At 39.8% G+C, this 21,754-nt stretch overlaps 2 protein-coding genes across 4 annotated transcripts in view; one reads left to right on the top strand and one right to left on the bottom strand.

Moving 5' to 3' along the window:
- Nucleotides 1–169: 169 nt before the first annotated feature.
- atpaf1 (ATP synthase mitochondrial F1 complex assembly factor 1) lies at nt 170–7,357 on the top strand. 2 transcript variants are annotated; one of them, XM_066692342.1, is made up of 9 exons: nt 170–399; nt 1,111–1,219; nt 1,620–1,673; nt 1,835–1,897; nt 2,188–2,238; nt 2,658–2,705; nt 4,714–4,809; nt 6,218–6,325; nt 6,678–7,357. In XM_066692342.1, exons 1-9 carry the CDS (start codon nt 185–187, stop codon nt 6,855–6,857), a joined length of 924 nt encoding a protein of 307 aa, XP_066548439.1. In that variant the 5' UTR covers nt 170–184; the 3' UTR covers nt 6,858–7,357. The 2 variants fall into 2 exon arrangements, with proteins under 2 accessions (XP_066548439.1, XP_066548440.1); XM_066692343.1 differs by lacking the exon at nt 4,714–4,809 and having other exon boundaries at nt 174–399.
- A 142-nt stretch (nt 7,358–7,499) lies between these two features.
- rabgap1l (RAB GTPase activating protein 1-like) overlaps nt 7,500–21,754 on the bottom strand; it is a 219,621-nt gene continuing 205,366 nt past the window's right edge. For both annotated transcript variants that reach the window (XM_066692340.1, XM_066692341.1), the window contains exons 21-26: nt 13,893–14,003; nt 13,258–13,362; nt 11,937–12,020; nt 11,745–11,816; nt 11,093–11,290; nt 7,500–10,846 (exon numbers count right to left, since the gene is read on the bottom strand). In XM_066692340.1, coding sequence (XP_066548437.1) covers nt 10,709–10,846; nt 11,093–11,290; nt 11,745–11,816; nt 11,937–12,020; nt 13,258–13,362; nt 13,893–14,003 — 708 coding nt within the window. In that variant the 3' untranslated portion in view covers nt 7,500–10,708. The remainder of the gene's footprint in view (nt 10,847–11,092; nt 11,291–11,744; nt 11,817–11,936; nt 12,021–13,257; nt 13,363–13,892; nt 14,004–21,754) is intronic.

Consider the following 21,754-nt stretch of genomic DNA (forward strand, 5'->3'; position numbering starts at 1 on the left):
AAGTTAATTTACACACTTGTGATATTATTTCAACTTTTGAATTCTATATTTTTTGTGTGAAGGTTTTGTTCTTTTTCAACGTGTTGCAGTGCAAAATAATGCCAACGTTTAATAGGAAAAAGAAAAAAGAAAAGGGATAGGAACGCTATACTATTGGCGTGTTTTGCCCGCCGGAGCACTATTGATGTGCGACGCAGGGGAAGGCAAAATGGCTGCCGCCGTGGTCCAGATGTCGTGTCTGTACCGAGGCATGCTGGCTGTCAGACACACGGGAATCAGGTCGCTCATCCCCGGGGTGGCACCGCAGCACCTCCGGGTCTTTTCGGTCCGCAAAGAGCCCGAACTGGAGGCCAACCCTTTCTACAACAAATACCAGGACAAGATCCAGGCGTTGCGCAAGTAAGGCAGCCAGTGTAGTTCAAAAGGCAGAATCGGTCGCAGCATTTATACGTCACGCATCTGTTTGTTGCACAGATTGTCGTTTTATTAGTACATTGAAATATTGTATTGTAGATTAATGTATCTATAAGGAAAACACATCTGGCCCTGTTTGCTGTGTATTAACTCGGAGCTGTGTATCTCAGGTGGTCAAGGTCCTGCAGATGGAAACTCTTAATTATCTGAGCCTTTACTGATGGGTTTTGAGCTTTTGTTACAATAATGTAGGCTGTATACAGGAATACAACTGGGATCTGCATATAATTTATTATTGCTATAATAATAATGTTTAAGCTGTATATGTTCGGTACCGTTACTAAGACATAAATTAGGTCTGCACCTCAATTTAATTCATTGCAATGTCTAGATCAATTTTTATAGTATCATACAATATTAAAAAGATATTATAGGTTAATGATTAGATATTACTGTTCCCTTGGAGAAAGGTGTCTGATCAATAATCTCATCACCACCATTGTTGGTCTGTATACTGGACACACCGCAACATGAAGCAGATGTATTATTGCATTTCTTTCTTAATAAACCAGAACACTTCCTTCTGTATGTCCAGGATTACAAAGCATGCCTTAAGTGGCTATTTCAATGATCATCTATCCGCAGTGCTGTGGCAGTGCAACTCACAGCATGTTTGTTCATTTCTTTTTCTCCCAGAGCTAAACCTCAGGAGTATAATGCACGTCTGGAGAAGAGGACGGAGGTGAAGAAGCAGGCTGTTGGCCATTCCAAGCAGACCGAGTTCATCAATATAATGGAACAGCAGGTATGTTCAGCCAAGCTCTCCAGCGCTCCTGTCATTGTGCACGTCCTGTAACTGTGCTTCATTATGCTTTGTATTGAATTGTTCTGCTGCACTTCTGTAATAGTTGTGTACGTTGGAAGACGCCCTGGATGGGTCCTGCAAACGACGTGAGGCAGTTTAACTGTGCGATTTAGTGCCTGCAAGTAAAACTGCTGTTTCCAATTACCTTAGCATGAAAACAGTTCCATTCCTCTGTATTTTGTGTGCTTGGAAGTCTTCAGGCTGGTTTCACAGAGCTTGATTAGCACCAGATTAGGACCACTCTGCCTAAAGAACATGAATTAGTCCCTGACGTGGGTCTGTGAAACCAGCCCTTAGTGATGGGAGTGAATGCCATGATTTGTGTTTGGTTTGTTTCCAGTTAGAGAAGCGAGGCAAGAGCACTTCTGGCAGTGGAGGTTTCACCAAAGATAAGGTAATGGACAAGAAAAAGACCTGACCCTTTCGAAATGGACACTAGTGGTGTTTTTTTTTTTTTTTTTGGTGTGTGCTTAGTTTCTATTTATTTTGTAGTAGGGGTCGTCGTCTTTTTTTAACACTGGTTTATGTTTTTTTTTTTTTTTTTTTTTTTTTTAGACTCTAGAGTCCATCTTCAATATTGACAAGGTGAAAGACAAGACCGGGGAAGAGATTGGCCAGGTAAGTGTAATTGTAAAGCTTGTGAATTATATGCAGAAGATATCTTTTAAAAGATCTTTGAATAAGCACTTTTGTTTGCCGTTTCCTTTTTGTAAAACCTTTCGTACCCGTATGTGCAGGTATTGTGAGGTTGTTTGTTATAGTTTTAAGTAGTGTGAACATGTATTGAAGCAAATTTGTATGCTTTTATGACTTTAGTTAAAAAGGTTAGTTGAATCTGTATGGGTTGAATATGTAAAAAAATGGCCTGTGTGTATGTATGTAAATATTTTTATTTTTTCTATTTTCAGATATGGATGCAGTATTTTGCAAATAAAGACACCATCTGTGCAGTCATACCTGTAAGTATTTTATTTTTTCTCATCCACGGCTACACACAATTAAATATGAATCTATACTGAATGATAAGTCACTTCATGATTAGTTCCTGCACTTGAAACAACAATATTCAGAATGTCTGGAATACTCTGCTTTAACTGGTGTGTGTGTTTGGAACTATGAGAACAATCTTTCCAAAAAATAATTAATAATAATACAGTGTCTGAATAAGGGTTGGAATGGTAATCACACATTCCGGCAGAAATAAGTGTGGAGCATTCATTATAGTAGTTCAGAGGTTAACAATGTGTTGAAGACACAAGATCCAACATTTAATTATGAAGCATTTGAAGCTTGCATTCGCAATTATGAAACCATGGACTTATTCTAATGTGATAGATATTGCTTGCAACTTTGGTACTAACTCTCATTTATTTTTAAGGGGGAAACATTTGAAACACTCTCCAGCAGAGCTAGGTCTTGTCCCACAGTAAGTACTTTAAAAAAACATACAATATTCCGTAGTACTTTTAATAGCAATATCATTCCAACATACAGTGAGGGGAAAAAAGTATTTGATCCCCTGCTGATTTTGTACGTTTGCCCACCGACAAATAAATGATCAGTATATATTTTTAATGGTAGGTGTATTTTAACAGTGAGAGACAGAATAACAACAAAAAAATCCAGAAAAACAAAAAAGTTATAAATTGATTTGCATGTTAATGAGGGAAATGAGTATTTGACCCTTTCGACTTAGTACTTGGTGGCAAAACCCTTGTTGGCAATCACAGAGGTCAGACGTTTCTTGTAGTTGGCCACCAGGTTTGCACACATCTCAGGAGGGATTTTGTCCCACTCCTCTTTGCAGATCCTCTCCAAGTCATTAAGGTTTTGAGGCTGACGTTTGGCAACTCGAACCTTCAGCTCCCTCCACAGATTTTCTATGGGATTAAGGTCTGGAGACTGGCTAGGCCACTCCAGGACCTTAATGTGCTTCTTCTTGAGCCACTCCTTTGTTGCCTTGGCTGTGTGTTTTGGGTCATTGTCATGCTGGAATACCCATCCACGACCCATTTTCAATGCCCTGGCTGAGGGAAGGAGGTTCTCACCCAAGATTTGACGGTATATGGCCCCGTCCATCGTCCCTTTGATGCGGTGCAGTTGTCCTGTCCCCTTAGCAGAAAAACACCCCCAAAGCATAATGTTTCCACCTCCATATTTGACGGTGGGGATGGTGTTCTTGGGGTCATTCCTCCTCCTCCAAACATGGCGAGTTGAGCCAAAGAGCTCGATTTTGGTCTCATCTGACCACAACACTTTCACCCAGTTCTCCTCTGAATCATTCAGATGTTCACTGGCAAACTTCAGACGGGCCTGTATATGTGCTTTCTTGAGCAGAGGGACCTTGCAGGCGCTGCAGGATTTCAGTCCTTCACAGCGTAGTGTGTTACCAATTGTTTTCTTGGTGACTATGGTCCCAGCTGCCTTGAGATCATTAACAAGATCCTCTCGTGTAGTTCTGGGCTGATTCCTCACCGTTCTCATGATCATTGAAACTCCACGGTGAGATCTTTCATGGAGCCCCAGACCGAGGGAGACAGACAGTAATTTTGTGTTTCTTCCATTTGTGAATAATCGCACCAACAGTTGTCACCTTCTCACCAAGCTGCTTGGCGATGGTCTTGTAGCCAATTCCAGCCTTGTGTAGGTCTACAATCTTGTCCCTGACATCCTTGGACAGCTCTTTGGTCTTGGCCATGGAGGAGAGTTTGGAATCTGATTTAAGAGAGTGCTCCTAATCTCAGCTTGTTACCTGTATAAAAGACACCTGGGAGACAGAAATCTTGCTGATTGATAGGGGATCAAATACTTATTTCCCTCATTAACATGCAAATCAATTCTGGATTTTTTTGTTGTTATTCTGTCTCTCACTGTTAAAATACACCTACCATTAAAATGATAGACTGATCATTTCTTTGTCAGTGGGCAAATGTACAAAATCAGCAGGGGATCAAATACTTTTTTCCCTCACTGTATCATTTATTTGTGCCTGCTCTGAATGAAGCCACATTAGAGAGGTAAAGCTCTTCTCAACTGTCTTGGTTAATCACTTCTACATATAGAGATATAGAAATGCTTTCCAGTCCAATTGTTGCTGAAGCTGTTATTGCTTATTTTTCAGTTTAATAATCTCACTGTGACGTGGGGAAAATCTCAGGAGAAACATGAGGCATATAATATAGCCTTTATAATACAGATTGTAGAACTGCAAATTATATTGAAAGGAATAATGGATAATACCAAGATAATGAGCTTTAATAGAGATGTTTCCCAGAGCTTTTTAGAATGTGTTTTTAGAAGCTCCTGTTATTTTAATTTGTTCATGGCTGCTCTAAGACCGGTGCAGTTTATTCCAGTTTATATCCACCAGATGGTGCTCTAGTGTAGGGCAGGTAGCTGCTGTATCTCACTGCATTGCTCTGTCTGGCTCTCAGTTCTTGTATGCGCTGCCGCAGCAGGAGGGCTACGAGTTCTTCTTGGGTCAGTGGTCTGGCCAGCAGCTGCACTTCACTTCCTTGATAAATATTCAGGTGAGCGCAGACTATCAGAACATTGTTTTTGTCATACATTTTTAAATGCATTGAAACCGCAAAACAGAATTCAAGTTTAATGGCATGTTACAGGGGGACTATAACATGAGTTGCTGTTGATTAGTGGAACAAATCGAAGGTTCAGGGCTGTGTTTATTGTAAGAATCACAGAATATGGCCAGTTCTGAGTTGTTAATTAGTTCTTTATGTATTTATTCATTAAATCGACAGCAGATGGCTTCTTATGGAGTATTTGAGATCAATCTTTACTCTTTACACTTTTCAACCCACCGGAGGGTTGAGATGTGTCTATTAATAATGCTGGCATTATTATAGCCAGACTTAGAGCTTTCAAGTGATACCTAGATTGTTGAGATCGGATGTTGCTGTGATGAGATATTGACTTGCAAAATAGGGGAAACATTTACTCGGGTTCTAGAATTGCTATTTTTAATACATGAAACATAAATGATCATAACTCCTTCAGTTTATATCCAATTTTCACACAGTTTGTTTTAAAAGTTGTATTTTTACTAGTACGTTAGGGGACAATTGTAAGACAATTTTTTTTTTATTTTTTTCATAAAATCCTAAAATGTCATAATTCATAATTATGCTATTATTTATCTTGGAAAACAAGGTGGTAGTGTTGCAATATAGTGCATCTAATCATGATCAACACTGCAGAAACTGATTCTGTAGTTTGTATGCTTTCATTTGAATGGTCCCACATGCTTGTAGCCCTTATAATGGAGAAATGGCCCTTTTGTATGTATTTTGTGGTACAAATTCTCTCTAAACGTTTCTGCGTAGGCTAGGTTCTTTTCAAATGCACATTATTCTTTATTTTCATATGGTATTTTCACCCAACAACTTCAATAGAAGTGGTATTTCAACTAAAACATTTCCAAAAAAAAATTCCCTTAGACTTTAATGGAGGAAAAAGGTAAACAATTTCAGAACTTAAAAAAATGCACTGTACTGTAATATAGTCTAATTATGATCAACTATGCAGGATATTATATTACAGGTTGTCTAGTTTAATTTCAGAGGTGTCACATACCTGTACACTTGCGAATCTAAGAAATCCAACCAGGCGAAAATGTGGCTGAGTGTTAAGAGTTCATACAATTATGAAATGAGTGTGAAAATCTATCAAAGGATTTCTCTCTCTTTCAGGGTTAGATCAGACATACAGGTCTTATAGTGAACTGAATTATTTAACATGCTGTATAGTCTCTCTCTCTCTGTCAGTTTTAGCACTGAAATCAAGTTCATGAACACACTTAATAATCTTTTTGCCCCATTACTGTACTACACGCATTCTGCCGTGCTTAATTTAAAAGACCGATATCTGTGATGTCATTGCGCCATGTTTTTTGACCCACTGCCATGCTCCTGCTCTCAGACGATGGGAGAGAACGCCCCGAGTCAGCTTATTCTGTACCACTACCCGGAGCTGCAGAGGGACAAGGGCATCGTGCTGATGACCGCCGAGTTGGACCCCAAGTTCCTCGTAAGTTATGGCCAGCACTCGCTCTGCCTTGGCCAGTCTTAATCAGAGGAGCCGCGGAGGAGCTTGTCTTCAGTTTTCACTCTCTAGAATGATGCTTGGCTGAAGACTGTCACCCTCATTCCAGAGCATTATGGGTACAAACCTTTCTGTGCCTGCCCCAATACGGAGATCCAATGACCTCTTGAGCATGCCCTGTACGGCCTGCATGTGTAAATAGTGTGGACATCTGTGCCTTGTCAATATCACCCTGTTTAGGCAAAGAAGAAAATCTGCACCACTTCTAAAAACCAAACCAAAAGAACTGCTGTTTTTGCGATTGTCTCTGATTGTTTGCACTTTGTTCTTCCTGCAGGACGTTCACCAGGCCCAGTGCTTAGCCAATCAGGTGCAGCTGTTCTATGGCACACGGCGGCAGGAGACCTTCTGGTTGGTAGAGACGTTCAACCACAAGCCGGCAGACTTCAGGCACATGGCAGTGATTGCGGAGCTGGAGCAGAATGGGCTGGGGGCCTTGGTCACTCAGGAGGCCTAGCTGCAGCTCAGCCCTGGACACTGGGAATAAAAGGTGTTGTTTTGGGGACAGTTCTGAGACTTTTAAAGCCAAGAAGGTCCTGTATATTTGCCTTTACTGGATGGCTGCAACAGATGGAGAGACTTCCTAACCTATTTTCCACTCTGTCAGTTTTGAGTGGTTAACAAACTCATCATACTTTTGGTTGAAGCAGAAAATACATTTTTAAAACGGTGGCCAACGCCATAAAAATAATTTTATCCAGTCGATGTGTTTTGATTGAAGTCATAGAAACCATGGCTGGACAGCTGAAATTGCAGCGTCATCATTGATCAATAACTTGGAAACCAACTTGCAAAGACCAGGAATTTTGGGGTGCTGTTTGTGTCAAGAAAATTCCATGTTTTCATTTTTTGGTTTGTTTTGCACAAAATTCACTGCAACAGGCATATTGTCTTGTAAGGAGAGAAAATGGTTGTTACCCAATAAAGAATGAAAGAAGGAAATCTATCCTACCAGTATTTGACTCAGAAGTAGACTTCTTATGTGGTATTTATATACCTCTATATTTATGTGTATATAACCCTGAGGTTATTGGTGACTTTTTAAATATGCTATACCCCATCTTCATTAAAAAGCCAATGGCTGAAATGACACTAAAGAGACAGAGAAACTGAAGTTTATTAATGCGAGTAGGACAAGTACAGAAAAGACCATTTGAACTGTTAATGCTGGAACTCCAGTTACTTCACTGGCTCACTTTAAAACAGGCAAAATGAATGCATAAAAATAACATATTTCTCTACCATTAAACAGTTTCAGAACTACCCAAGCTCAACGACTGCAGCAACAATACACACCGACTTGCGTTTTAATAAGCAGAATCCATTTCCTTAATTGGACTTAATTGATTATCGTTTGGCAGCATTTTGTTTATATTAGAAATACATTAAGAAAAAAAAAAGAAAAAGTTTGTTCTTATTCTCCTGTGTAAACATACGACGTAACGAAAACAAAAGTATTAGCTTATAGAAGAATCATAGACTTAGTGTTTAAGGTATTACTAATTCAAATTGACATTCTCTTATTTGCAATAATGGAAAGAAGGGTCATATAACCCATTATCAAAGCCTCTCAGAGCTGACATTAATGTATGCATGTAAGGGCTAACTATACTAACTCCGCATTGGTTTGTACCTAGTAAGACTTGAGGACGGCCAGACCAACCCCAACAAAGAGATGACATCATTCCAGTCCTACATTCATTTGAACAATTTCTATGGGCACAAGGTACGATGATCTCACTGGTTCTGGCCTGTCTCTGTGGGCCTCTCTGATTAGATTTTCCACCTGGCTGTAATCCATCATGCATTACAATTGGCATCTTGAGCAGCCTAGCATTACAAAGCAGTTCTGCTCCTGGGCAGCGAGTTCGAAGGGATATGCTGGGATGCAGGTAAGCAGATGTTGAGATAAAACCAGTCTCTACACTGAGGCGCCCACTTCTGAGACAGATCGTCTGTGGAACATTGTATTATGTGGCTGGGATAGCAGAGCTCTACAAGAAGAAACTGAATTTGTTGCCAAAGTAATCATTCATGGCCTGAAACAAGAGGATCATTGGCACAAAGATGTGGCATTTACTGCCTTTTAGGTTTTAGTGACGGCACTATATCTGAACCCATAATTCAGAACGTTTGGATTTGAAAGAAACTGGGCTCAGTTTGAGAGAATGCGAACACAGAATTATTATTCATACATGTTTAGGTTTTTCCATCACCAATCACCGCAGTCATTTTTACAATTTTAATTATTTGTTTTAAGGGGAACCAAAACTGTGGCAAATATACTTGCATATAACTACCATGAGGTGTAAAAATAGGGGTTATATCTTTTTTTTTTTTTCTGGACTGGTTGATTCTGTAGGATCAACACAGAAGTAATAAAATAAATGGGCAAGGGATACTGATTTCAGTGCATTCAAGAAAGTGACATTTTCTGTAGAAGAATGCAATGATTTTTGCATCATGAATGCTGGGTTTGTCCAACTTTCAATGCCCATCATTCCTATGTACACCTTAACATATACAACCTGTTTTCCTAGGATAAATGCTAGAATAGAAATTTCCTAAAACTGTTTAGAATAAACTGTCAATACTGACGGGCAGTGTGTATTGCCCTATTGGAGGTTTCCAAAAGTAAAATGTCCAGAATTTACTGAATTTATGTTGAGGACTGTTGTAGTTTTTCTGCGGTTTGAGTGTTTATTGCTAAGAAGTGAAACAGCATGTTTCCTTACAAAGACAAAAGTATTGACCTTGTAGGAAAAATATATGCAAAGACTGAACAATAATAAAAAAAAATATAAACGGTTTCATCTGCACTACACAGGCATAATAACAGGATAGAGAAGTGGAAGCATGTTACACACACACACACACATTATATATATATATATATATATATATATATATATATATATATATATGTATATATATATATATGTATATATATATAATATGTATATGTAAGAAGTTTGTTAAGTCTTTAAATTCTCCTTGGCACATTATTATTTTTAGGGAGTGTTGTGACGATAGGAATGGCACAGATCTGCCCTGCCGTTAAACCAGGAACACCCCACTGGGATACAGGACTGTTAACGGAAATTCCTGAATTAGTGCACATTACTTTTTACTGTTGACAAGACCAGATCTGTTCTATAGTGTGCTTTCATTATTCCACAAAGGCTATACAGATGACATTTAAATTCAGATTGTAAAAAATAACAAAGCAATTCTCTTAGTTTTAGAACTGTACAAGATTAAAAATTATTAATAGTTATATATTTATTTATACGTGATTGACCAACATTTGTTTTTCTCTAGAAAACAACAAAAAAGAAAATCAAATACATTTTCCCCCCAATGCACCACACAGTGCATACATAATGCAGTACCCCCTTTCTCAAAGCGAAGTCAGAATACGATGGAAATAGCCTTTTTTTGTTTACGCAGTAGTAGTTACTAATAGCAAGCATTGAACAAAGTACTGAAACACTAAGCCCTTCAACCAGACTGCAGCACAGGGCCGTCAGCGGCTGCTTCTGTCGTAGATCAAGACGTTTGCCTTTGTTACATAAAGTGCACTGTAAGTAAAGATGGACTATCAACAGGACTGAATTTGTGATAGTATAATACACGGTGCAGTTACGATAGGAAGCCACCAGGTGGAGCACATAGCTAAGAACACTGATCTCCTCAAGAGGCATCACCAGAACCCCAGGGAATGGTCTTCCGTCTGACACCCAGCACCTCCACTTTTTGACAAGGACACAAGAATTTTCCATCACTCACAATAAGAGAGGGTTTCAGATCCTACCACGAGAAATCTCCCTTCGGCAGGACAAACTGTTCTGACCTTTTTTCATTCGGATTGAATCCAACAACCCGCTTCTCTCCCATTCCACTTTCTCAGCCAACGTAATGGATTCACCAAAGTGACACTGGTTGATAATTATACTAAAAGCTTGTGGGAGAGAAATGGGTACAATGGACAATACATTAAATAAACTGGCCAAGGTGAGGAAAAAAGCACACAGAAGATGTGTTTGTTTTCTGTGAGGAAGCAGCCAGACTGTTTTCAGCAGGGTGGGGACAGTGTGGTCCTAAGTGTCTCCCCAGTTCCAGTACCAGTGGAGCATCAGCAGAGACAGAGTTTTCCCGCTTGAGAAAGGACATACTGCATTGTGGTTTAATTCGACTATCGTTCATTTTGTACTGTCTTGCGCTCCAGCCCTGTTGGCTGCTGATAGTCTCTCACAGCTGTGCCCCAATGTCCGGGGAGCCGCGCGCCGCTCACCTCCGCAGGAGTCTCTACAGCCCCTCTTTGGGAGACGTCGGAGGCTGGGTACTGGTGGTCGCTGTCTTAAGAGAGCTCAGAGTCTTGCTGAACCAGGAATTTTTGGCAGCTTGGATCTCATTCATAAGCACTCCTCTCTGGTGCTCCAGCTCCTGAAAGAGAGATCCAAACTCGTCAGTATCATTGTTTAATTTCCTGTACTTTGGAAGGGGCCATTATTAATTCAACTTCGCTCAGAACTGTAACCCTTGGGAGCCGCAAGGACAAACATGTCCACGTTCTCTCAAAATAAAACATTTCAAAAATAATAAATTGGTAATGTTCTGTGATATTATGTAGTGGTGACAATTATTAGATGTTGTCCATATCAGTCGTATCAGTGAATCTGTCAGCCTTACCTGGATCTTGCACTTGGCCTCCACCAGCTGCAGCTTGGTCTGGGCCAGCTCTAGCTCCAGTTCCCTCAGCTGCTTCTTCAGGCTGTCCTTCTCTTCGTCCACATCCTGGTCCCGGTTATCACGGCTCACTGTCGGCAGCTGCAGGGTTCCCTCCTTACTGAAGACCTCCCGGCAGCGCTCACATGACATCACCTTTGTCTGCAGAGGAGACATGAGAGGAGCTGAGCCCACTGCCCACTGCAGGGCAAACGCTAGCCTACTACTTCCTGTTTGCTTTATTTGGACTATCACTTTCTGCAAATCACTTTTTTATTAAAATAATTAACTTATTTCTAAAAAGGAATATAGCTCATGGTTGCAATGACTATGGCTCTTTCTGTGTGCTCAAGCGACCTTGCATTCCCATTTTGTTTATCTGGGAAGACGTGACACACTAGGGTAATGAAGTTCTGCAGATGCGGTTGGTTCTCATCTCTGAAGATAAGTGCAGTTTCTGAGCTGAGTTTCATGATGTGACGGCGCCAGTGAAAGGTTATTGATGCCGGTCTCCGTCGGCAGCTCTTGGGAGTTAAAAGGGGGATACATTCTTTTCAGTTTCAGCACCAAGCTGTGCTGCAGTTACAGGTGAACCCTGTGCCACTGGTCCTCTCACCTTCACAATGTCCAGCTCCTCCTTCGTGGCGGCTTGCTGCTTCTCCAGTCTGGTGCTGAGTTGAGAGCAGATCTTTAAGGGGGAAGAAGAGAAGGGTGAGGATGGTATTCGGTATTCATACCTGAACGTATCAGGGATGGCGACCATTATTGGAAAGTGACACCTAATCGTCTACACCAAATACACACTGACCTGCTTGTACTCCGCGATGATGGCTGTGGTTTTCTTGATTTCCGATTCTGCTTTCTCCAGCTCTCTCCTGAACACCTCCTTTAACTGAAGGACAGGAGAAACCCTGCATTAGTGATGTGCGCAAACTGGGCCCAATTATTCAATAATCATGATTCTGGGATGCATTCAATTATTCCACTTAGGTGAGGGGTAATTCATCTCCCGAAACACTTTCTTAGATTTGAATTGATTTCCCGGTGCCAGGGGTGTTATTAATCCATCATAAATCACACAGGCGCGACTTCACACAGGGCCGGGGGGGAACAGAGCGCAGTGTAGCACTAACAGCTCACGAGGCCCGGACTGGGCACGTGCGGTCGCTGTCATGTCAGGGAGTGTGGGTCAGGATCCAGGATCTTTTAGAGAGAGGTGAAACAGTGACAGCTCTGTCTCTTTGCACTGAAGTTCAATTAGATTTAGGCTCTGCCCTTGAATTCTTCATCGATTAATTTGAGCTGTTTATGCTGTAATTTACTCAGGGGCAGAGCCATCTAATTTGATTCGACCAACATGATCTGGGATTACCAGCTTTAATCTTTTCTGAAGGATCCTTGTGTACTCCTCAGTGCTTCAGGTGCCCTTTAATTGGCACAGGTGACACCTTTCTCTCAAGAATAACTAATTACATAGGCAATAATTTTGTCCAGCTGTAGCTCAGCTTTGGCCTATTCTGTGCTTCTGACTCATTTACTTTTGTTATTTTAAATTCACACAAAGTTTGACACAAAATACAACTATTGATCTAAGTAAATAATTTGCCTACTTTTGACCTGCAAGCCCATAAAGTCATGTTTCATGTTGTTTGTATGGGGTATATACACAAGCAGTGCACTAGGTGAGTTACACTGGAAGAAATCAAATATTGGCATGTTAATTAGTCTTATTTTAGGCAGAATAAATACTATTGTGAAAGTAGTAAGACTAGCAACCTGAAATAAGAAAATATTGCCTCTTATTAGAATATAATTTAAAAAATATATCTTCCTTACATGTATGATCTCATTTTCATAAAGTGAATGAAGTTATACGTGGTATTAACCAGCAGCACAATCCCTACTAGCAGAAATCTTATTTTGTGATGTTGAGGCTCTTAAAAGGAGATTGCAGTGAAAAAGGTGCTGAGTATTTGACAAAACTTGATCTTATCAAGATAATCTTATCCCATTGGTAGATATTTATTCTTAAACAATACTGTACCTTACAAAATGTATGTACATTTGATTCCTATTTTGAACACACAGATGTTGACAGTGTAGCTGAGAGCTCATGGCGGGTCTCGTACCTGGGCGGTCTCTTCCTGCTGCCGTCTCTTCTCGTCTTCCGTCTCTACCAGCCTCTGTTTGGTGTTGAGCAGCTCTTTGTTCAGCACATCGGCCTTGTCTTCTGCCTGCAAAGAGAGCCGAGACCCCGTGTCACAACACTCCGGCCTCCAGCATTTACACCCCGACACCACAGCACAACACAGATTCGGATTGGCTGTTTAGCCATTTTTGAACACACACATTAGGATTGTTAGGCAATCATTTATTCCCATGTGGCCCAATGTCTTGAGGGCCACAGCATTTTGAGTTTTTATTGAACCCTGTGCTCTTAATTAGTTAACTGAACCCCTATGATTCACTGAACTGACCCATTTAAGTTCATAGGTCAAATGCAGGTCATGATACTTATAAAACCTAAAGGATTCAAGCCCCAACAAGGACTGAATTTGAAGAGAAATGAATAATGAACCTTTCTGCATCTGCATGTAGGGAAATTATTTATTGGGTTTCTTCTTCATTTATCTGGCTGACTTGCCCTTTGTGTTGTTCTGCTGCACTGTGCCTTAACTGTAAACGCCATGGCAAGGCGTTCATAACCGTATCATTCTCTGTGTGAAAGAAGTTGACGTGGCAGGTCAGTCGGTGGGTGACAGACCTGGTCCAGGTCGTTGCGCAGGGCGATCTTGCTGGTGACCAGCTCGTGAGCCAAGTCGTCGTTCTCCTGCTCCAGGCGCATGCTGGCCTCCTGCAGACGCCTGTTCTCCCGCTGCGGACAGACAAAGACACAACACAGGGATCCACAGTCAGTCATCTGTGTCCAGGGTTCAGATCACAGGCCGCATGTTTCTTGCCATGTAACCGTTTTCACATTGTTTTTGTTTTTTAGTACAAATTAATTCAAGCATGGTTTATGTCTTGAAAACTGCTTTCATTTTTTATATATATGTATATACACTCACCTAAAGGATTATTAGGAACACCATACTAATACTGTGTTTGACCCCCTTTCGCCTTCAGAACTGCCTTAATTCTACGTGGCATTGATTCAACAAGGTGCTGAAAGCATTCTTTAGAAATGTTGGCCCATATTGATAGGATAGCATCTTGCAGTTGATGGAGATTTGTGGGATGCACATCCAGGGCACGAAGCTCCCGTTCCACCACATCCCAAAGATGCTCTATTGGGTTGAGATCTGGTGACTGTGGGGGCCGGTTTAGTACAGTGAACTCATTGTCATGTTCAAGAAACCAATTTGAAATGATTCAACCTTTGTGACATGGTGCATTATCCTGCTGGAAGTAGCCATCCGAGGATGGGTACATGGTGGTCATAAAGGGATGGACATGGTCAGAAACAATGCTCAGGTAGGCCGTGGCATTTAAACGATGCCCAATTGGCACTAAGGGGCCTAAAGTGTGCCAAGAAAACATCCCCCACACCATTACACCACCACCAGCAGCCTGCACAGTGGTAACAAGGCATGATGGATCCATGTTCTCATTCTGTTTACGCCAAATTCTGACTCTACCATCTGAATGTCTCAACAGAAATCGAGACTCATCAGACCAGGCAACATTTTTCCAGTCTTCAACTGTCCAATTTTGGTGAGCTTGTGCAAATTGTAGCCTCTTTTTCCTATTTGTAGTGGAGATGAGTGGTACCCGGTGGGGTCTTCTGCTGTTGTAGCCCATCCGCCTCAAGGCTGTACGTGTTGTGGCTTCACAAATGCTTTGCTGCGTACCTCGGTTGTAACGAGTGGTTATTTCAGTCAAAGTTGCTCTTCTATCAGCTTGAATCAGTCGGCCCATTCTCCTCTGACCTCTAGCATCAACAAGGCATTTTCGCCCACAGGACTGCCGCATACTGGATGTTTTTCCCTTTTCACACCATTCTTTGTAAACCCTAGAAATGGTTGTGCGTGAAAATCCCAGTAACTGAGCAGATTGTGAAATACTCAGACTGGCCCGTCTGGCACCAACAACCATGCCACACTCAAAATTGCTTAAATCACCTTTCTTTCCCATTCAGACATTCAGTTTGGAGTTCAGGAGATTGTCTTGACCAGGACCACACCCCTAAATGCATTGAAGCAACTGCCATGTGATTGGTTGGTTAGATAATTGCATTAATGAGAAATTGAACAGGTGTTCCTAATAATCCTTTAGGTGAGTGTATATATAATATACATACATATATATATATAGATAGATGAATACAAATAAAAGACATACAAGTGTATTTTAAAGCAACATTTACAGTCGGAGGTCACAGCAATTATTTGCCAAAGCTGCAGACAATCAACAGAGCCGGATTCAAGACCGGTACTGCTCTAGTACAGTGCTCTAGGAAGTTGACATTCAATTCTGATAGAGAACTGCTAGAAAAAACGTCTCGTTAGCCTTTCACAAGCACTGAAGCAGTCCCAACACACTGCCCCTGCATCAGAAAAGGAGACAGAAGATTCCCTTCCAGATCAAAATCTGGAACCTGAGAAAACACTTTACCATCTTCTACGTTGTGCTGCTTAACACATAGTTTTATACCACCCTAGATTTGGGTTGACCATGAACCAGGGAAGGTGAAACTGACTGCAGTGCAGAGGACACTCCCCACCCCCCACTCAAACATTTAATTTCAGCGTGGATTTGCAATAGCTCTGAAATAAATAGCCAAGACAATGCGTTCACTTCCTTCCTGACACAGTGTTTCTCAGTTCTTTAAGCCACTATTTTAACCTCTGCATAACAACTCTAGAATACTGCAGATGCTTGTTATGGACATTTTTGCAGTCTTGCGGAAAGGGAGAATGGCCTATTTTGGGATATTTGAAACATAAACTCCTGTGACAGCGAGCTTCCTTGGGGGAAACGAAGCAAAAATGCTGGCCAGGTTAGGACAACAATTCCCAAAACCAATGTGTGTGTGTGTGTGTGTGTGTGTGTGCGTGCGTGTACATATATATATACATATATATGCACACATTTTAAACATTTATATTTATATAACGCACACGATTACCCATAGATATTTTCCTTACTGCTTACTTCTTACTGCTCCAAACAGGGTATCTTATCAATATATTCTTTTAATTATATTTATTTTCAGGGGTGACTGCAAAGCTTCACAAACTGCTCCTCAACGGATTATATAAATTGTGTCCTGTAGCTTAAACAACATAAATGAAGTGATTTGGTTAACAATATGTCTTTAAAAATCACTTTGGTAGTTTTGGTATACATTTATGCTCCTGTTTGTCCTGTCAGTAAATATTCTTTATCATATAAAGTTATAGCACATATAACTTTGATTACAAGAGACACTCAACAAACTAAAGCCCCTCCTGAGAGGTACGATCTCCAGATGTTAATTACTGTAAAATAATTACATTGGAGCAGATGGCAGTCATCCAAGAGAGCTCACGCAAACCTGTAATGCTAATCTCACAGCACACGATGGACATCAAAATGTCTGAATACAGACTAGGGAACTGGGAACAGTATACAGCCTGCGATATTAGCTTGATCTTTAAAATAGTTATTAACAGTTCTCCTTTATTTGTACCCAACTTCAAATAAAAAAGCCTTGGAAAAGAGTTATTAATGACTGAAAATACATCATTTCCATGTGATATGAGCTACATATCCTGCTGATGTGACTGAATACAGTGCATAGGCGTGGAATGGGAGGTAACTGTTAAAAGGTTCACTATCAGTCTAGACTGTCAATTGCAAAGATAACTTCAATTTTCCAGTCGTGTTGGACGTGGTACTGGCTGACAGTGGTAAATCAGGTTTTAACAGTATAATCAGATTGCAAGTGTCACATGGCGTCCTGCACAAAAGGAACGATGAACAACACAAAAACTCCTTGCTTCGGCCTTCACACTGAATGGCAGAGTTACAATAACTACAGAGGACCACTGGCAGAAGCATGTATGACACCGTATCACAATAATGTGACTACAAAAGCAAAGGGTGCACATATGGCCTATCACAGCCCTGCATAAGCTGTTAAAGACAGCAAGCAATACGTAAGCAAACCAACTGTACAAACACTTTTTTTTATGTAAATTAGCTATATGGATCACTTCAAAAACTTCAAAGGATGCTGGAGTGAAATATATTAATTTATCTCTTAAGCTTTGATTTTATGGGGTTTATTTTGAAAAACATTAGATCAGCGTAGGTATAAATAACATAAAAAGCTTTTAATGACTATTTTAAGCACTATGATACCTACTTATTTCACAAGAGAAAAACAAGTTTTAATTCAGAGGACGAATCATAACTGTGCATGCAAAGCTTTGAACATCTGCCCGTCTTTGCGAGAGAAAAAAAAAAAAAAAAAAAAGATGATTTAGTCCCAAATCTTTGAAAATGTGTCATATTAACCTGAATGGATTATACTGCTGAAATAGAGGCAACAAAAATCCCTTTCATTAGCAAGACTTTCTACATCTAAGAGCGCACATTCCTCAGCTAAGATAGAGATGGGGCTTTCAGCTAATGGCTGTGAAACATCTAATCTGTGACTTGTCATGTGAAACTAATTATCTCTGACGTTTTCCTAAGAGTGTGAACTTGCCCCATTTTAACACTTACATTTTCAGGCCGATAACTCTCTGAATAATATTTGCCTGTGCAACAGAATTAATCTAATTTACTTAAATCTGCTGTTAGACTGTAGAACCATTACTTAATACATTTAACCCTCAAGAACCCAGTCAGATAGATGTCACAAACATTTAACAGGCTTGGCCTAAATGTTTCCTAATTTCCTGTTCTTAGTATGTAACATATGTAACATATGTTAAGGGGAAATTCAAAATGGGTGGAACTCAAACATACATACATTTTACATCAAACATGTAGTCATAGTTAACTGCTCTTTTTCAATCTGCATATGTCTTTCAATTCAGTTGATAACGCTGATGATGAAACAAGGCAATTTAAGATTAAATATGTATTTTCCCTTGGTGGTGTATCCAGGAATATCATGTGTCTAATTCAATTAAACAAATAACAGAGTGGAAGTCAAACTGACTGAAATTTCATTATATGCAGTTAGTCATAATAGTTAACGGCTCTATTTAAAATAAAAAATTGCGGACGGCTTTTGGTTACTCTCCCTGCATATTTGCTTTGTTCCTTAATTTCTACAGAGGGCAGCACACCTTTATCTTAAGTGGCCAATTACTTTGGATGCCAGTTAGTATGACAACAATGGGGCAATAAAAGCAATTAAAATAGTGTTGTATCAACTGGGGTGCATCTTAAACAGGCATCAGAAAAATGTGCAAGCACAACAAAGAAAACGGTGACTTTTATTCACTGTGTCCCGATGACTGCTCCATACTTGCATAGATCTGATCTGCTTTCAGTTTAATAGTCATTGGACAATTGGGTTTATTTTTAAAGCAACCCAAGGTGTCATGTTTTATTCTGTGTTAGAAAGGGGTTTACTTTGAAAGAATACAGGCCTAGGAGTTGATAGATGATGACACATACAACACACATGTATTTACTGCTTTCCAATTGTATTTATTTATAATTTGATAAATCAGCTGTTACACTGAAGTTATCATTCAAAATGACTGCAATTTTAATATGAACACTTGCTATGTAATTATTATGTAACATTTCTATTAACAGAGGTGAAAATGACTTTTACATAGGAAAAGGCCTTAAATAACTAGTCATAACTAGTGATGGACTCTTTGTGCTTTTATGGCCTTTTATTTTTCTTTGGGGGAGGGGTGCTTTAATTAATTCCACACATCATACAAAAAAAAGAACCAGATAGAGATTAGAAACGGGTAGAATGGGCATTATTGATTTCAATTTATACTGAAATGCATCATCACAGTCTTGTGATTTCTGAGGGCTTGATACACTTCTGGAAGGGGACTGGAAAACTTCTCAACACTAACAACACTAATCACTTCATTTCAGTTTACTTTGTTACCAAGAAACCAGTCATCTGTCTTTTAATAACCTCTCCCAGCTCTTCCATGCAGTTTACAAGTACAGGACTAACTGAATGATTTAAACCTTCATATTTAGTCAACAAACTGTGGCACCAACCATGAAACAAGGAAGTATTAACCAGCTTTTCACACAAAGTGCTTTCCCTTATTGCAATAAATGGAGCAGAGCACTTGAGTACAACTATAAGAAGGTATTTTTTGTGACAAATGTGACCCAGTTTAACAGAATGGAAAATCAGCATTTCCATACATTATCATTTGACGTCTGAGTCTTACCACCAACTGCTTAGTCAACCAATAATTACAGCAATAATTATGCCCAAATATACATATTTATATATATTTATAAATAAATAGTAAGAATCATGAAGTCCCATTTCCGATACTATCTGCCTTTATCAGAACTCTTGCTCTTGACTTTCTATGAGAGTAAAAAAAAAAAAGAAGAGATGGAGTGCATTTGCAGCACCCGATCACTTTACTACAAGTCGCTTCTATCAGTTCTCTATCAGAATATAAGGTGAGTGATGAAGGCGCAACACGGAGAGACTGCAATGTCAGTAAAAGAGCTGCGGGGCATATTCATTGGCTAAAACGGCTAGTTTTACAAAAACAAAAAAATCAGGCAATGTGGGCAACAGCCAGCAGGCAAGATAAACACACAGTTCATTAAAGCCGATAGGAGCTGAGAAATCTGCAGAGACATTAAAAAACAAGCACAAAGCACACATTCTTGCGAGACTGGCTGAGGAAAACTGTTGCTTACCTTCTCAGACTTTCTTACAGAGTTGCTCTACTCTGACATGCAAACTAGGAGTGGAAGTTCTCAAACAACAGTCGCAGGTCAGGGAGAATAGTACAAATACGAGCTGGGTTGGGCACAGTCCAGCTCAGAAGTGGTTTAAACTTCCTCTATGTGAGTGCTGTCACAGCTAAAAGGATGTGATTGGCTGGTGGGACCTAATTAGAAAGCAGCCTCAATGAAATAAATAAAAAGGCACACAGGAGCTACTGGGAGCAGAATGTCAGCTGTTCTTAAAGAGACAACCTCTTCCTTTCAGCTGGAGTCATCTGCCAACCCGTTTAAAATGTGCCCCAGCACTTCTGCATTGCTAAACTATAAACCCAGGAGCACGTGCATCAGCCCTTAGGCAAATTTACCCTGACACATTTATCATAGGATTCGTGCATTGTTTTAAGGGCAGTTTCCTAAGGTTTTAACATGCTTTCACTATCCTTTACTACACTCTACCATGCTCTACCTTGGTACATCAGAAATGGCAAAGACATTGATTTCATATGTCATGTGTATTTTAGACAGCATGAATAAAGACTATCTTTTTGTTAAGGCTTCTAAACTGCAAGCTTTGAAGGACAAGACTCATAGGGGCTTTGACGGCCTTGTTCTAAAAATCATAAATCTTCAATGTGATCAATGAAGTAATCAATTTGTTTAATTATTCTTCACGGGGCCCTTCCCTCAAATGATTCAAAGCTTTATCTTAGTGTCTGCAAATCACACGGTCACTGAAACCACTTCAGTCAATGCCTTTGCCATAATAGAAACCTGCTATTATAGAAAATGTACGCATTTACTATAGGCTTATGAAAACAAACAAACTGACAAAAACACCTTCAACACAATCCTTTTATATTTGGGTAGACCTTTGTAAAAACAAATAAATAACATTAAGGAAAACAATTAAAAAAAACAACAACATTGGTTCAAGTTACTGCTTCATTACAAAAAGAAAATATTTTCTAACAATGACTATTTAATGTAAAAAAAAACTGAAGAAGTAAGATGGATGATATTCATATTAATTGAACCCATATTCAGCTCCCATAACGCATAAAACAGTCATGAAATAATTATTTCATGAAATAAACAACAAACAGTGATGGGTCTATATGGTCAGACAACAGTGAAGCTGAGCAGATGGAGGGTCTAAATTGGTCTATTATGAACTCCATTTTAACAACAGTTGGAAAAGAACATTACACTTTCTGAAACATTCATGCTAGAGTATATGAGTTTCTCAACAGCCATATAATAGAATATAAATGACCCTCTGAGTAAATATAACAGTACAAACATATAACATTCTTGGGTAAATACAGAAAGAAATAAACATCAAACTGCAGGTCAATAACCAGCTTTAGTGCAAAGTTTCAACAACATAGTTAAAGGTGTGATTCACCATAGCCTTCACACTGGTGCCCCCAGTGTTGCATGATACATCCCCCTGTTGCACAGACCTGTAAATAGTCAGTCTGTTTGAGGTATCTGAAATGCTATGGACAACTAGTTCCCTTGACTGGAAGATTTCAATCTACAGCCACACAATCAGCTTATGAAAATCAACTGTCCCGAAGTGCTGTTATACCTTGGAACTTGATGCAAACACCAGCGGCTATCATAGCACTAAAATTTGGTTAAGGCCTAAAAAAGCTACTATTTAAGACCTCACCATTAGCAAACAGATTTGTGTAGAGTATGCAGCATAAAGCATGAGCTTTAAAAAAATCT

Source organism: Amia ocellicauda, chromosome 19 (assembly GCF_036373705.1).
Source record: "Amia ocellicauda isolate fAmiCal2 chromosome 19, fAmiCal2.hap1, whole genome shotgun sequence".
In the NCBI taxonomy this organism is placed as follows: Eukaryota; Metazoa; Chordata; class Actinopteri; order Amiiformes; family Amiidae; genus Amia; species Amia ocellicauda.

Bases quoted from the DNA above. Each gene is read 5' to 3' on its own strand.
- atpaf1 (XM_066692342.1), top strand. From the start codon at position 185: ATGTGCGACGCAGGGGAAGGCAAAATGGCTGCCGCCGTGGTCCAGATG. The intron at 1,674-1,834 runs GTAATGGACAAG...TTTTTTTTTTAG, and splicing joins GAGGTTTCACCAAAGATAAG to ACTCTAGAGTCCATCTTCAA. The intron at 2,706-4,713 runs GTAAGTACTTTA...TCTGGCTCTCAG, and splicing joins GAGCTAGGTCTTGTCCCACA to TTCTTGTATGCGCTGCCGCA.